This window comes from Castanea sativa, chromosome 5, assembly GCF_040712315.1.
Source record: "Castanea sativa cultivar Marrone di Chiusa Pesio chromosome 5, ASM4071231v1".
NCBI lineage: Eukaryota > Viridiplantae > Streptophyta > Magnoliopsida > Fagales > Fagaceae > Castanea > Castanea sativa.
The window spans coordinates 24,239,363-24,254,052 of record NC_134017.1 but is presented as its reverse complement, the minus strand read 5'-3'; the positions used below and the strand labels follow the sequence as shown (position 1 = coordinate 24,254,052).

General features: G+C 33.5%; 1 protein-coding gene and 1 pseudogene across 1 annotated transcript; both read left to right on the top strand.

Moving 5' to 3' along the window:
• The first annotated feature begins 1,492 nt into the window (after window positions 1-1,492).
• LOC142634962 (uncharacterized) lies at window positions 1,493-4,400 on the top strand. Its single transcript, XM_075809188.1, has 2 exons — window positions 1,493-1,513; window positions 4,050-4,400. Exons 1-2 carry the CDS (start codon window positions 1,493-1,495, stop codon window positions 4,398-4,400), a joined length of 372 nt encoding a protein of 123 aa, XP_075665303.1.
• A 909-nt stretch (window positions 4,401-5,309) lies between these two features.
• LOC142636573 (pleiotropic drug resistance protein 1-like) lies at window positions 5,310-13,378 on the top strand (annotated as a pseudogene).
• Window positions 13,379-14,690: the final 1,312 nt, after the last annotated feature.

Genomic DNA, 14,690 nt, shown 5'->3' with positions numbered 1-14,690 from the left:
GAGTTGTTGAGCTTTAATGAATCAACACTTTTGTACTTGTTTCTTGGACAAGCTTGCATGGCTTTAACACTTGAACTTGAAACCTTATTCTTTGAAGTATTAACACATCCTAAATCTATCCAAATACAAGTAAAATGCATTTTGTCAAAGGATTAGCCAATTACATAAAATATGTCTTTAGCAACAGCGATTATGGTTTACATAGTTTTTATGGGTTTTTATAGCACTTATTCTAGTACTCTATGGTTTTAGTACTCCGGTTTTAAGTACTCTATAACCTTAATACTTTGGTTTTAAAATACTTGGATATTGTGTGTTATGGATGCTTGAATGTTTTAGCTTTTTAAAACTATGTTTTATATTTTGTACCTTTGCTTATGTAGCTTAGTACTTTTAGTTAATGTTATGCATTTTCTTTTGTGCTTCACTTTTGTGCCCTTGTTGGATCTTGTATCCTTGATGCAATTGCCTTATTGTTATTGCATTGGTTGAGTGTTAGACATGTAAATGATACTTTGCATTGAGCTTATTAGCTTGCATGTCTAGATGTTCATTCATCGTGTGAATGTTCATTATGATCACTATTTATAGTGATTGTTCTTATTTGATCAAGCCTTGTTTAGTTTTCATATTCATACTTGCTTGATCGCATTGTGCTTACTCCATATGCATTCCAAGATTTCTACTTATAATGAACTTTTTGTGATATTGTTTTCAGGAAAACTTGTCCATATGGTTCAAGAGCTTCACATGATCTAGAAATAGGTGTGAGTGAGTTTTGACAATTGTTCCTAACTCACATCGTAAGTTTAGAGTCTGTTTTAGAGTTTTGTCATGAAATAACCAAAGGGGAAGATTGTAAGATTGAATTTATTCACCATTTGTTGGCTTTATTCCACGCCAAATTGGCTTGTAATTCAGCAATTAGATACCTTGTATTTAGGTGGGAATCATGTAAGAATTGTTTGTGAGAAAGTGTGAAGAATTCAAGTGTGTGTGCAATTAAGAGGATTCTCGCGACTGAATCTCACGAGTGACTCGCGAGTGGTGACTCGCCAGAAGTGTCACGCATGTGAAACATGTAGGAAGCTGAAGGTTCATGACAGCTGGAGCATTACAAGACAAACGTACAGTCTAGCCAGTTAGTTATCTCACGACTGAAACTCAAGTCAAGTCGCTAGAACCCCCTGTTATGCAGAAAAATGATTTTTCACATTCCTTCTTATACCCTACTATAAATACCCTTATAACCACGAAATGTAGAGATGTTCTAGAGAAAATTTTGAGAGAAGAACCCTAGAGAAAAACAAGACTGACTCATCCATAATCTTATACCTTTGATTCTCAAGTTCTTCTACTCTTACCCTTTCCATTAACATACCTTTGAAAGGACCTTTAGCCAAATCCTTATCTCACCATACTCATATTAATGAGAAGGTTATTTAGTGCTTAGGAAGCAGTTTAGAAAGGACCAATTCATTTAGTTGATGCAATGGGCTTATTGCAGGATTTGGTAAGTTAGAGAAGACAATGTTAGACTTAACCCTATTGGAGCAAGAAGCTTGGAAGGCTTAAGTGCATCGGGTAGATTAGACTTGGAGAGTCTATTGTTATTTATGTATCCCAACTAATTTTCTAGCAGATCATTTTACCACTTGGAGAGTGGCAGAGAGGTTTTTCGCTAAGTTCCTCTTCGATGACAAGCGTCGGTGTTATTTTGTGCTTGCATCTCTCTAACCTTTACTCTTTGCCTTTAATTACTGCTGTGTTGTGTTTTATTTATGGCTTAAAGTAGTTTACTTGTTTGGGAATATCTTATATTTATTATTCCGCACATACATAAGCTTGTGTTGGTAATTTGAAATTAGGGATCTAAACAATAACTAGTATTTTACACACCAAGTGAACTTTCACAAACCTTAAAAGAAGTCTAATTTTCTTTGATTTTCCAAGTCATATTCTCATACCACAAACGGAAATTTGAGAAAAAGTGAGGAAGAAAGGATGGAGGGTGTTTTAGTTTGCTTGTCACATGTAGTAAGATTTTGTTAAATATAACAACAAAAATAACACTGGGGTGCAAAGTGTGCAATCAGATAGTTTAGGGTGTAAAGTTTAATATAGTGCATAATTTCGGGTGATAAAGTGTAATTAATTTCCCTTTTTTTTTAGAAATAATTTTAGGACAGAGTTTACTAGTTCAACTAAAAAATTGGTTGTAGTTTAAGGGTACAACCTTATTCAATATCATTAGCATTACTACATATTTCAAAAATTTAACCGTTGGATTGCATGTTTTTTACGCTCTTAATACACTCATCAAATTTTGTGCCAATCAGATATTATTTACTATATGATTTATAAGACTGTATTTTATGCATAATTTTAAACTACAAAAAGTGTAATTTAAACAATTTATTCATAGCATAGCTATTGATCTTAATATTCTAGAAAATTTTCAAGTATGAAGGATATAAGAAGAAAATATAATTTAATGATGGATTTGTTAAAATTTACCTCCAATAAAAAGATATTGAACAAGGTAAACTTTCTCCATCGTTTTATCCTTTTTCTTTTTTGTTTTTGTTTTTTTTTTTAGGCATCTAAAATTTTTGTTATGGATATGTATTAAGTGGCTACTTTTTAGGATTAAAAATAAACGTAAGTGATATAAAAAAGATTTTTTAATTTTAGGTTTAAAAAAAAAAAAATTTAATCCTCTTAATATATTGTAAAACCACTTAATGATAAGAAGATGGAAGATTCAAAAGAATGAAACATTAAAGGTGATGTTTGATTCTAAAAAATGGTCTATTCACTTTTCATTTTCACTTTTCTATATTCAAATCCTAAATAAAAATATAGAAAAAATAGATCATTTTCCACATTTAAGTTTGTATGGAAAACTGTTTTAAATAAATAATTTAGGTGTAAAGATAATTTTTCGTGTTTTCTGTGTTTAGTAGTATAAAAAAAAATTATTTTTAGTCAATTAAAAAAGTATGGCTAATTTTTAGAGATTATTTTTCATTAAATTTTTTATTAAAAAATAATACTATTTCAGAGCAAGCTAAATAAAGGAAGTTAAAATTTATTTTTCAACTAATTTAAAATTATTACCAAACTTAGGAAAATAATATATTTTTTAAAAAAATTACTCATTTTTTAGAAAATATTTTTGCATAAAACAAACAGTGTTACAACTCATGTCTCTCATGTTTCAGCTCTAGTCTCGGACTGGCTGCTTCTTCTCACCTCTCTCCTGTAGCCAAGGTACTCTCTCTCTCTCTCTCAAATTTGTAAATTTAGATCTCTATTGAAGACAATGGCCGAATCAAAATGGCACTCATTCTCCAAATTTCAATTGTCACTTCAGTTTGGCTTGTCTGAGGAATGACTTACCTGAAACAAAATTCATCCAAATGATATAGTTAAGACCAACTTGGAAATTTGGTGAAAAACAAATTGATATTGTTTTTGACGAACCCTGTTCTAGGTGGAAGCATTGCACATTACCAGAGACGGAGCTATTCTTGGACTTGGGGGGGCAGTGGCCCCCCAGATTTTCAAAAAAAAATTTTAATATATATATAACATATTATTTTTAACAATTTTCTTCAATAAAAATTATATTTTGCCCCCCTCTCATAATATTATTGATATTTTCAAATGCTAAAAAAAAAATAGCCCAGTAACAAAAATTAAGCCCAAACAACTCCTCAAAACAAACTCAAGCCAAAAAAAAAAAATCAAAAATCAAAAATCAAAAATCAAAAATCAAAACCGGTTCTAATTAGATATCTACCTAGGCTAGGAGTGGGAAACACCCCCACTTACCTCACACATATATAAAAGGAAAAAAGAGAAGGGGATTTCTAACTCTAAGCCATTTAAAAAAAAAAAAAAAAAAAAAACCTAACTAACTTACGGCTGAACACAAAGGAGAGGAATTTGGCAGCCAGCGGCAGAAGCAAAGGTATCCTGTCATGTCTCGTCTCATATTGAATCCTTGTTTGAGATGATTTACTTTTTGTAATGTGTTGAAAAAGGAACTTGATCTTTATAAGTGTGATGTAGTTCAGCATTCAGGGTTCAAGAATTTGAAAAATATTTCTGAATTGTGCCAATGGATGGTGAGAACTAGAAAATCAGAAATCTATCCGCTTATTTGTAGAGTAGTCAAGCTTGTGCTTACTCTTCCCGTTTCTACTGCAATTACAGAGCGAGCATTTTCAGCTATGAATGTCATCAAAACTGACCTTCGCAACAAAATGGAAGATGAGTTTTTGTTAGACGCTATGATGTTATTCATTGAAAGGGACATTGCTGCGACAATTAGTACGGATTCAATCATAGATGATTTTGAAGATTTAAAAAGACGGCGAGTTCCATTTTCATAAATAATTGCATTGTAATATCTTTAAAAAAAAAAAAATTTCTGTATTTTTCTTTGTTGATGGTTTATTAAATGAATGTTTATTTGGAGTTTCATTTTTTTTTTTTATACTTCTGCCCCCCCTAACTCCAAGTCCTGGCTCCGTCCCTGCACATTACTGTCCTCCATTTTGACGAACCCTGTTACTGTCTAAATTAGAAATGCTTGTACTAGATAGAGACAGATTCAGCAGATGAAATCAACCACACAAAGATAAAACCCAGGAATAGATCACCCAAACAACCCATTAAGAAAAAGAACTTGACCATTAACACAAAATAGACAAATAGGACAATCGGAGAGACCTGGCCAAAAATACAGAGAGAGAGAGAGAGAGGGAAAGATATCTGAGGCAGACTGACTGACCTTGTTGGACTGTAACGAGAGAGGTGAGACTCAGCTGATGAGAGACCAGGATGGAGAGAAACTATGAAAAATACGAGAGCATTGTTTTTTGACTCTTCAATGAAGTCTTTGCGTCAGAAAGTGCCGTTGGCGCGAGTTGCTTTAATGCAGTAAGTGGACTGACTTGAGGGACTTAACAGGTGGTGGGTTATCTGTGTTTTCACTAAAAAGATGAAAACAATGTGTTTTCAATTTTTTTTTTGGGTATTCAAATCCAAATTTTAGGATAGTGCAAATGAAAACTGAGTACAAATCTTCAAACTGAACCAGTTTTTTAGTTGTAGGTCTCACAAAAAATTGAAAATGAATGCTGAAAATGTAAAAAGAAGAAAATGAATACACAACCCGTTTCTATATATTTTCCAGTTTCCACACAAAAAACCTTGGCCTTACTTCACGTAAATTTCCAAAAAGCATTTCTGGGTTTTGGTGGGTTTTAGCTAATGTTGAGGCACTAATATTTTGTGACATGGAGAGTGGTAATAAGTACAAAGTCGGTTGTAGTGTTCAATTGAGCAGCTCGTCAATATGTAGGGACACTAGCACGGAATTTTTCACGAAATCTTCACGAGAAGATGATGATGAAGAAGTTCTTAAATGGGCTGCGCTACAGAAACTTCTTACTTACAACCGTTTGACACAAGGTTTACTGACCACATTGGAATGCCAGGCCAGTGAAAGGAGGCCAATGAATTATTCTGGAAATATGAAAAAAACAGAAAGATAAATTCTTTATGACTTAAAAACAAAACAAATCAACAAAACATAAAAAGCTCTTCTTCTTTTTTTTTTTGGTTAATATGGATGAAAAACTTTTATTTTTAATCTTTCGCCTTAGGTCCCAAAATGCATAGTTCCACCTTGGATCATCTTCGACTTGAGGAAAGGAAGAGTTTGGTTGAGAGGTTGGTGAAGGTCCCTGAAGAGGATAATGAGAAGTTCTTGTATAAGCTCAAGGACCGCTTTGAGAGGTAACTTTAATGCCAACTTAATTATGCAGTGCTTTGTCTACAAGTGATATGATAAATTTTACTATATAATTCTTACATGGTGAAATTTTCTTGTTCATATTGTTGTTGAATAATTTTGTCTTTAGTTTTTGAAGAGTTGTATGATTTTTTTGGGGAAGAACGTCAATTGTGTGTTTTAACTGAGGAGATTTGTGTGTTATAACTGGTAAGGTTTGATTTAGACTAATTTTTCATTTGAGGTTTTTTCCTTGGAGTCTTTGTTTCAAAAGAAAACTTAAATTTTCTTGAGAAAATTTTAAATGCCCAAATTTTTCTTGGAAGAACATTTAATTTATTTTTTGTTTTTAATTTATGTAAAAAAAATTATTTTAGAGAATTATTTTAAGTATTTTAAAGAATTTTTAGTTTATTTAATTACATTTAATAATAAGATACTTGTGGCACGATTTAATGGGGCCAAATAATAAGAAAATTGTTTGTTACATTGTTGGTGTGGCATAAAAAATCTTCATGGTAGTGTTACTTTGTAAGTATTTTATAGTAAATTTAATAGTAGTTTAACATTTTTTTTGTTAATTCTGTTTATCCAATTTCCTTTTATTTTGTTTTGATGCATGTTTCATATGAATTATCAGTAATGGGAGTTTTTTCCTTTGGGGGGGGGGGGGGGTGGATTTCTTAGGGTTGGAATTACTATTCCCACAATTGAAGTCCATTTTGAGCATTTGAATGTTGAGGCAGAAGTTCACGTTGGAAGAAGAGCTTTGCCTACAGTCTTGAACTTCCCTGTTAACATAGTGGAGGTAACTAAGCGCAACACCATTTGTTAGTACTTTACAAATATTGGTGCTTTTTATTATTATTATTATTATATATATATTTTTTTTTTTTTTAACTTCATTCTTATATGACTCACACTGTCTGATTTTAAAGGGTTTCTTGAATAATCTCCATATTCTTCCACATGCAAAGAAACATTTGTCTATCCTTCAAGATGTTAGTGGAGTCATCAAGCCTAGCAGGTGAGAAGGCAGCCCATTTTAAATTATCAAAATGAATTCTCATTGTTCCATAATTTTCTTCTTTAATGTTCCTTTTCTGGTTAGAACTTCTATTATCCATTTCTAACATGGTTTATATGGTTCACACAGAATGACATTACTTTTGGGTCCTCCAAGTTCTGGAAAGACCACGCTCTTGTTGGCTCTAGCAGGACAGCTTGATCCTGACCTAAAGGTATATAACATTTAGAATTTTTACCATTGCATATTCTAATTTTCTTCTGTACATCTAATCCATTATGTACAAATTCTTGTTCAGTTTTCTGGGAAAGTGAATTATAACGGCCATGAAATGAATGAGTTTGTTCCACAAAGAACAGCTGCATATGTCAGTCAATATGACCTTCATTTAGGAGAAATGACTGTAAGGGAAACTTTGGCCTTCTCTGCCAGATGCCAAGGGGTTGGATCGCGTTATGGTTTGTGAATTTAAAGGATTATTGTGTTCCTTTTTCTTCTTTTTACATTTCCTTAATGTACTTATGAGGAAGTATTCCAATGATTTCTGTTATTTAAGGTTGACGTTTTTTTTCTTACTACCCTTCCATTTTTCTATTGCCACTACAGAGATGTTAGCAGAACTAGAAAGAAGAGAGAAAGAGGCAAATATTAAGCCTGACCCTGATGTTGACATCTACATGAAGGTAGGAAGAAATCTATTTTCAATTTCAACATTTGGAAGTTGTAGCACTAAAACATTTCATTTTGATAAGGGTATCTCCTAGTTTCGTAGCTTGTTTAAATATGAGTTGTCATTTTATGTCATTTTATTTATTTGTTTCTGCTAATCTAGGCAGTGGCAACAGAAGGGCAGGATGTGAATGTGGTGACAGATTATTTTCTAAAGGTAAAATAAAAGCAAATTGTTAAATTAATTATGAAATAGTTTGGAAATTATCATAATTGTCCACTTTTATTCATTTATCCACCTTTTATGTTTTTTGTTTTGTTTTTTTTTGCTTTTTTTTGTTCCAGGTTTTGGGCTTGGAAGTCTGTGCAGATACCTTAGTAGGGAATCAAATGTTAAGGGGAATATCCGGAGGACAAAGGAAGCGAGTTACAACCGGTAAAGTCAAATTTGTAGTTGATATATATAAAATCATTTTCTCTATACAACTATATATCTAATAATCAAATTATAGGTGAGATGTTGGTTGGACCATCTAAAGTGTTACTCATGGATGAAATATCTACTGGTTTGGATAGCTCAACAGCTTTTCAGATTGTGAATTCAATCAAGCAATATGTTCACATTCTTGATGGAACTGCTGTCATCTCCCTCCTCCAGCCAGCACCAGAGACGTATAATCTGTTTGACGACATTATTCTCATCTCTGATGGACAGATTGTATACCAGGGTCCTCGTGAACAAGTGCTTGAATTTTTTGAAACAATGGGCTTTAAATGTCCTAAGAGGAAAGGGGTGGCTGACTTCCTCCAAGAAGTGAGTTTAAATAAAGTTTTTTTTTTTGGTCTCATATATGCTAATAGTATTATTATCTTCAAAAAAGGTAAGCATTACAAGTAGAATCTCATATTTGAATTCATGTATAACAATTTATAGGTGACTTCATATAAAGATCAGGAGCAGTATTGGGTACAGAAAGACAAGCCCTACAATTTTGTTACAGTCAAGGAATTTGCTGAGGCATTCCAATCTTTCCATGTGGGATGGAAACTCAGAGATGAACTTGCAGCTCGGTTTGACAAGACTAAGAGCCATCCAGCTTCTTTGACAACAAAAAAGTATGGTGTTAAAAAGGAGGAGCTGTTGAAAGCTTGCTTGTCAAGAGAATTCTTGCTCATGAAGAGGAATTCATTTGTCTACATCTTCAAGTTCATCCAAGTAAGTTGAGCTTTATAGTATTTTAAAAAAAAATTTCTTTTCTATATCAAATTTCACCATACATGAATATGATTCAATATAAACTTTTTCTTTTTCTTTTCTGCTTTTAGCTTACGATACTGGCAATGATTGCTATGACAATTTTTCTACGGATTAAGATGCCTCGAAATTCAGTGGAAGATGGAGGAATCTATACTGGTGCATTGTTCTATGGTCTTGTTGTCATTTTGTTTAATGGTATTGCTGAGATGCCCATGACCGTGGCAAAGCTTCCTGTTTTCTACAAGCAAAGGAAGCTCCTATTCTATCCTCCATGGGTATATTCTCTCCCTCCATGGATCATTAAGATTCCTATCACATTTGTAGAAGTTGCTGTCTGGGTATTCATTACCTATTATGTCATTGGCTTTGATCCAAGTCCCGTAAGGTAAAACATAAAGAATAAAAAATAAAATAAAATCATGCTACTTTTTTGTTTACTTACAAAGATATGTTTCACATTTTTTTTTTTTCCATTTTCAAATTATATATTTGCCCATGTTCATATTGCAGGTTTTTTAGGCAGTTCCTTCTTCTTATACTTCTTAACCAAATGGCTTCTTCATTATTTCGTTTTATTGCAACAACGGGTAGGGGGAGCCTGATTCTTGCCAGCACGTTTGGATCATTTGTACTGGTCACACTGTTTGCTTTGGGTGGCTTTGTCCTAGCAAGAGGTATATATATAATAAGTGGCTTTTTTATTAGGACAAAACTTAGGTATAATATCTTAGGTGCTGTTCTTTAGATTCCCCACTTCAGATTGAGCCATGTGGATATTTAACTGAAAAAAAACATTTCAATCCCACGAGGAAAAATCCATATAACAAAATTTTAAGAGGGGAACCTAAGGAAGGGATACTTAAATTTTGCCATTTCTATTATAATTGGATAAAATCATTTCTATTACTTCTTATTTCATTGCGTACTCCCACAGAGAACATAAAGAAATGGTGGATATGGGGTTACTGGATGTCACCGATGATGTATGCACAGAATGCTATAGTAGTTAACGAGTTTCTTGGGAAGAGTTGGAGACATGTAATTTCTTAAACTGGTCATTGTAAATTTTTTTTTTTTTTTTTTTTAACAATATCTCTTCTTAAATTTTTGACATTTGAACTTGTTTTTCTACTAAAGGTTCTCCCAAACTCAACGGAACCACTAGGAATTGAAGTTTTGAAGTCCCGTGGATTCTTTCCACAAGCATATTGGTATTGGATAGGAGTAGGGGCGTTGATTGGATTTGTATTACTTTTCAATGCTGCCTTCAATCTGGCTCTCACTTACCTCAATCGTGGGTACCTCTACCTTATTGACACATACAAGTGAGAGGTTATGTAGTAATGTTTTCTAAAACACTGTGCAGCTTTGGGAAAGCCACAATCTGTAATATCAGCAGAACCTCAAAGCAATGGAGGTATAGATGCTTCAGTAGAGGTCAATCAGAGTAGAAAAAGAGGAATGATTCTTCCATTTGATCCACATACCATTACCTTTGATGAAGTAAAGTACTCCGTTGACATGCCACAGGTAACTTGTAACATAAAATATAAACATTTTGGAAGTGAAATAGCTTCCTGTGCTAGCTTTTCAAATTTATTCGGTTCAAAGAAATGATACCTATTTGATTAAAACAACTATGCAGGAAATGAAGAATCAAGGTGTTACTGAGGATAAATTGGTGCTTTTGAATGGTGAGAGTGCTGCATTCAGGCCAGGAGTTCTCACAGCACTGATGGGTGTAACTGGTGCTGGAAAAACAACTCTGATGGATGTACTTGCTGGTAGAAAAACTGGTGGATATATTGAAGGGAAAATCACAATTTCTGGGTATCCAAAGAAGCAAGAAACATTTGCTCGAATTTCTGGATACTGTGAGCAAAACGACATCCACTCTCCTTATGTAACTGTCTACGAGTCCTTGCTCTACTCAGCATGGCTTCGTTTATCCCCTGAAGTTGATTCACAAAAAAGGAAGGTTGGTATCCAAATCATGAAAGTATTTGTTTGATTGCAATTCACAGATGTTATAAGGGAACCCATTTGAGAGAAGTAGGTTGTCAAACTCAATTTGGTTGAGCTATATAGTCAGACTCAGGTTTCGCTTGAGGCTTGAGTTCATGCTTGGAGTAATGAATTTTTTCTATTATAAGCTTGTTAACTCTTGCCTTGTGGTCACCCAAGAAAAAAAGAAACTCTTTCCATGTGTGCTAAGACAGACAAGTCAAAGAGAGCTTATAACCATGATTGACCTCATCAAAGCCATGACAGCATTTAGTAAGGAGCCAGCATTTTTGTTTAGTTCAAAAAAATGTTCATGGTAGCTAAGCAAAGTGTTGTGAATGCTGGTTTTGTATCCTTATATGATACTATAAACTTTTTTACAGTTTACCTTTTCTGATTGGTAAGGAATTTGAGCCAAATACAAGCAGATTGAATATTCAAACAGTGTCTTATGCTGTTTTTTGAAAATGAAAAATGTTTGCAGATGTTTGTTGAGGAGGTTATGGAGCTTGTGGAGCTGAAACCATTGAGGCAGGCATTAGTCGGGTTGCCAAGTCAGAGTGGCCTCTCAACTGAGCAACGTAAGAGGCTAACAATTGCAGTTGAGTTAGTTGCCAACCCCTCCATAATTTTCATGGATGAGCCAACCTCAGGGTTGGATGCTAGAGCTGCTGCTATTGTTATGAGAACTGTGAGGAACACCGTTGACACTGGAAGAACAGTTGTGTGCACCATTCATCAGCCAAGCATTGACATATTTGAAGCTTTTGATGAGGTGAGAAATACTAATACATCAAAATGGTTGGAACTTTTGTTCATATTCTCATCTATATAAGAGAATGACATGTTTAACATGACATCGCAGCTATTCTTAATGAAGAATGGGGGAAAAGAGATATATGTAGGGCCATTGGGTCGCCAATCTTGCCATTTAATCCAGTATTTTGAGGTATGATGTTACAGAATGTCAGGAAATACATAGCATCAAACTTTTAACTCTGATCTTAATCTTTCTGAATATTTGCTAATACAATTACCTCTCTTTTATTTTAGGGAATAGATGGAGTAAGTAAAATTAAAGATGGTTACAATCCTGCAACTTGGATGTTGGAAGTTACTTCATCAGCAAATGAAACAGCTTTGGGGATTGATTTTGCTAATGTGTACAGAAATTCAGAGCTGTACAGGTAGATTTACTTTATATAATACTTGACTAAATTATAAAATCAAATTTGTCCCTACATTTAAAATAAAACTACCCATTTTTCTATTTCATAGCTATGTTGGGGTCCCCCCCCCCCCCCCCCAAAAAAAAACCTGTATATCTGAATGGCTTGAATTTCAGGAGAAACAAAGAACTTATTGAACAATTGAGCACCCCTGTTCCTGGATCGAAGGACCTCTATTTCCCTACTCAATACTCACAGTCATATTTCACCCAATTCATGGCTTGCTTATGGAAACAACATTGGTCATATTGGCGCAACCCACTATACACTTTTGTAAGATTTTTCTTCACAACTCTCATAGCCCTGATGTTTGGGACAATGTTCTGGAACCTTGGCTCAAAAACGTAAGTTACAACTGAGGGAACAAAGAACGATATATTTGTGCAAATTCCTCCAGTTGCTTTGGGAATTTGAATTAACTTTGACATTAATAAATACAGGACAAAGCAACAAGATTTGTTTAATGCAATGGGTTCCATGTATGCTGCTGTTCTCTTTGTTGGTGTTAAAAACTCTAATTCAGTGCAGCCAGTGGTGTCTGTTGAACGAACAGTCTTCTATAGAGAAAGAGCAGCTGGGATGTATTCAGCACTGTCCTATGCGTTTGCACAGGTAAGAACAATTTGTCAGGCTTTTGTTAACTTAGTTATTCTCTTAAATTCGTTTAGGAAGACAAATATCTTGATATGATCAATAAGTTTGTATGTTAAAAACTGTGTTTTTACTTTTTAACATGATACTTTACCTTTGTTTAATTACGCAATTTCATCTTTTATTGCAGGTTCTGATTGAATTCCCATATGTTTTTGTACAAGCCTTGATGTATGGTGTTATTGTATATGTATTGATTGGATTTGAATGGACGGCTGCTAAATTCTTTTGGTAATATTCTTCATGTATACCTCACTATTGTACTTCACCTTCTATGGCATGATGGCTGTTGCTGTGACACCAAACCAAGACACTTCTTCCACAATTTCCTCTGCATTTTTAGCAATCTGGAATATCTTCTCAGGATTCATAATCCCACACACTGTAAGTTTTTTCCACCTTTAATTATTTCATCTATATTCACCTTTTTTGTTCCCTCTCCTTTGATTTTATTTTCCCTACATTGTCAACAACAGAGGATCCCTATTTGGTGGAGATGGTACTCTTGGGCATGTCCATTTTTTTGGACCTTGTATGGGTTGGTTGCATCACAGTTTGGAGATAAAAAGGACATGCTGGATATTGGTGAAACAGTGGAAGATTTTGTGAGAGACTATTTCGGTTTCAATCATGATTTCTTGGGAGTGGTTGCAATTGTCAATGTTGCATTTGTAATAGTGTTTGCATTTACCTTTACTATGTCTATTAAAGTGTTCAATTTCCAAAGGCGATAGATGTCAAATTTTGAAATATCATGGAAGAAGATGAGAAAGGAAGAACGGAAGAGATTAACTCCATCACTAATGTGGCGTTTGGTACGGGGAATCCACATTACTCCTGGCATCTAGATTCCCAGGAATGTGATTCCTAGGAATCACATTCCTAGGAATGTAGCTATTCCTATGTTTGGTTTCATTGAGAGATTTCTAAGAATGTGAGATGATAATGTTTGGTGTATTCCCAGGAATCTTAAATGAATTATTTGTTTTTCCCATTTTGTCCTTAGATTTGAATGTGAAGTACCAAGCTGATTAAAAAAAAAATCTTCCTTTAAATAAATAATGAAAAAATATATATAAACTATTAATTAGTCCTTTAAAAAAATATCTTACTCTAAATAGATAGATAAAAAACATTATATAAACTATCAATTAGCAACACATTTATTAAAATTGTGATCTAACATTTCAAAATGACAAGAATAATACAAAAATAACTATTAACAGAGTTATTTATCCTGTTTATGTTGTTTTGGCTGGAAAAGATAAAGACAAGAGAGAAGATATTGATAATTTGTTTTATAGTTTATCTTAATTGCTTAAATGATAAGGAAAAAGGGTTAAAATTGTCAATTTATAAAAAATACAATTTCTTTTAAGTTTGGGAATCTGGATTCCCACCTGTTTTAAAGGGAATCCACATTCCTACTGAGAGGGGTTTAAGGATTCCCCTGGCATCTGATTCCCTAGCGTAATTTGCAACCAAACATAGGAATCTTTAAACATTCCTGGGAATCCTAAAATATTACCCCATACCAAACGCCACCTAAGTGTGTGTTTGGCAAGAATTAAAAAGCCAGCTTATTTTACTATTCAGTTTATTTTTGCTATTATTTATGGGTCTCACTACACTTTTTGGTACTATTCTTAGGTCTTACTGTATTATTTTAGCTAACTTTTACTTTTATTTATAGTATTTTCAGCAAAATAAGTGAATCTCAAACAAACTCTAAGACTTGTTGAGATTTGCGGCGGCAGAAGTTTTGTCAAAACAAATTAAACACTAAAAAAAAAAGAAAGTATCTTATCAAATGCTTTGTAATAAATCTTACCACAAAGAAGTAAAATACTAAAAGAAGTTTTCAATAAAATAGAAAATTTATGGATAATACATTACACTCATTTTGATGTACACACCACTCAATGCTATGCCACTTAAGTTATCAAATGCTACCATTTGTAAAAAGTAAAAACAATACTTATTGGACTACTACACTCTTCTTGGATACAACACTTCTATTAGATGATTTGATAATTGATACAATCC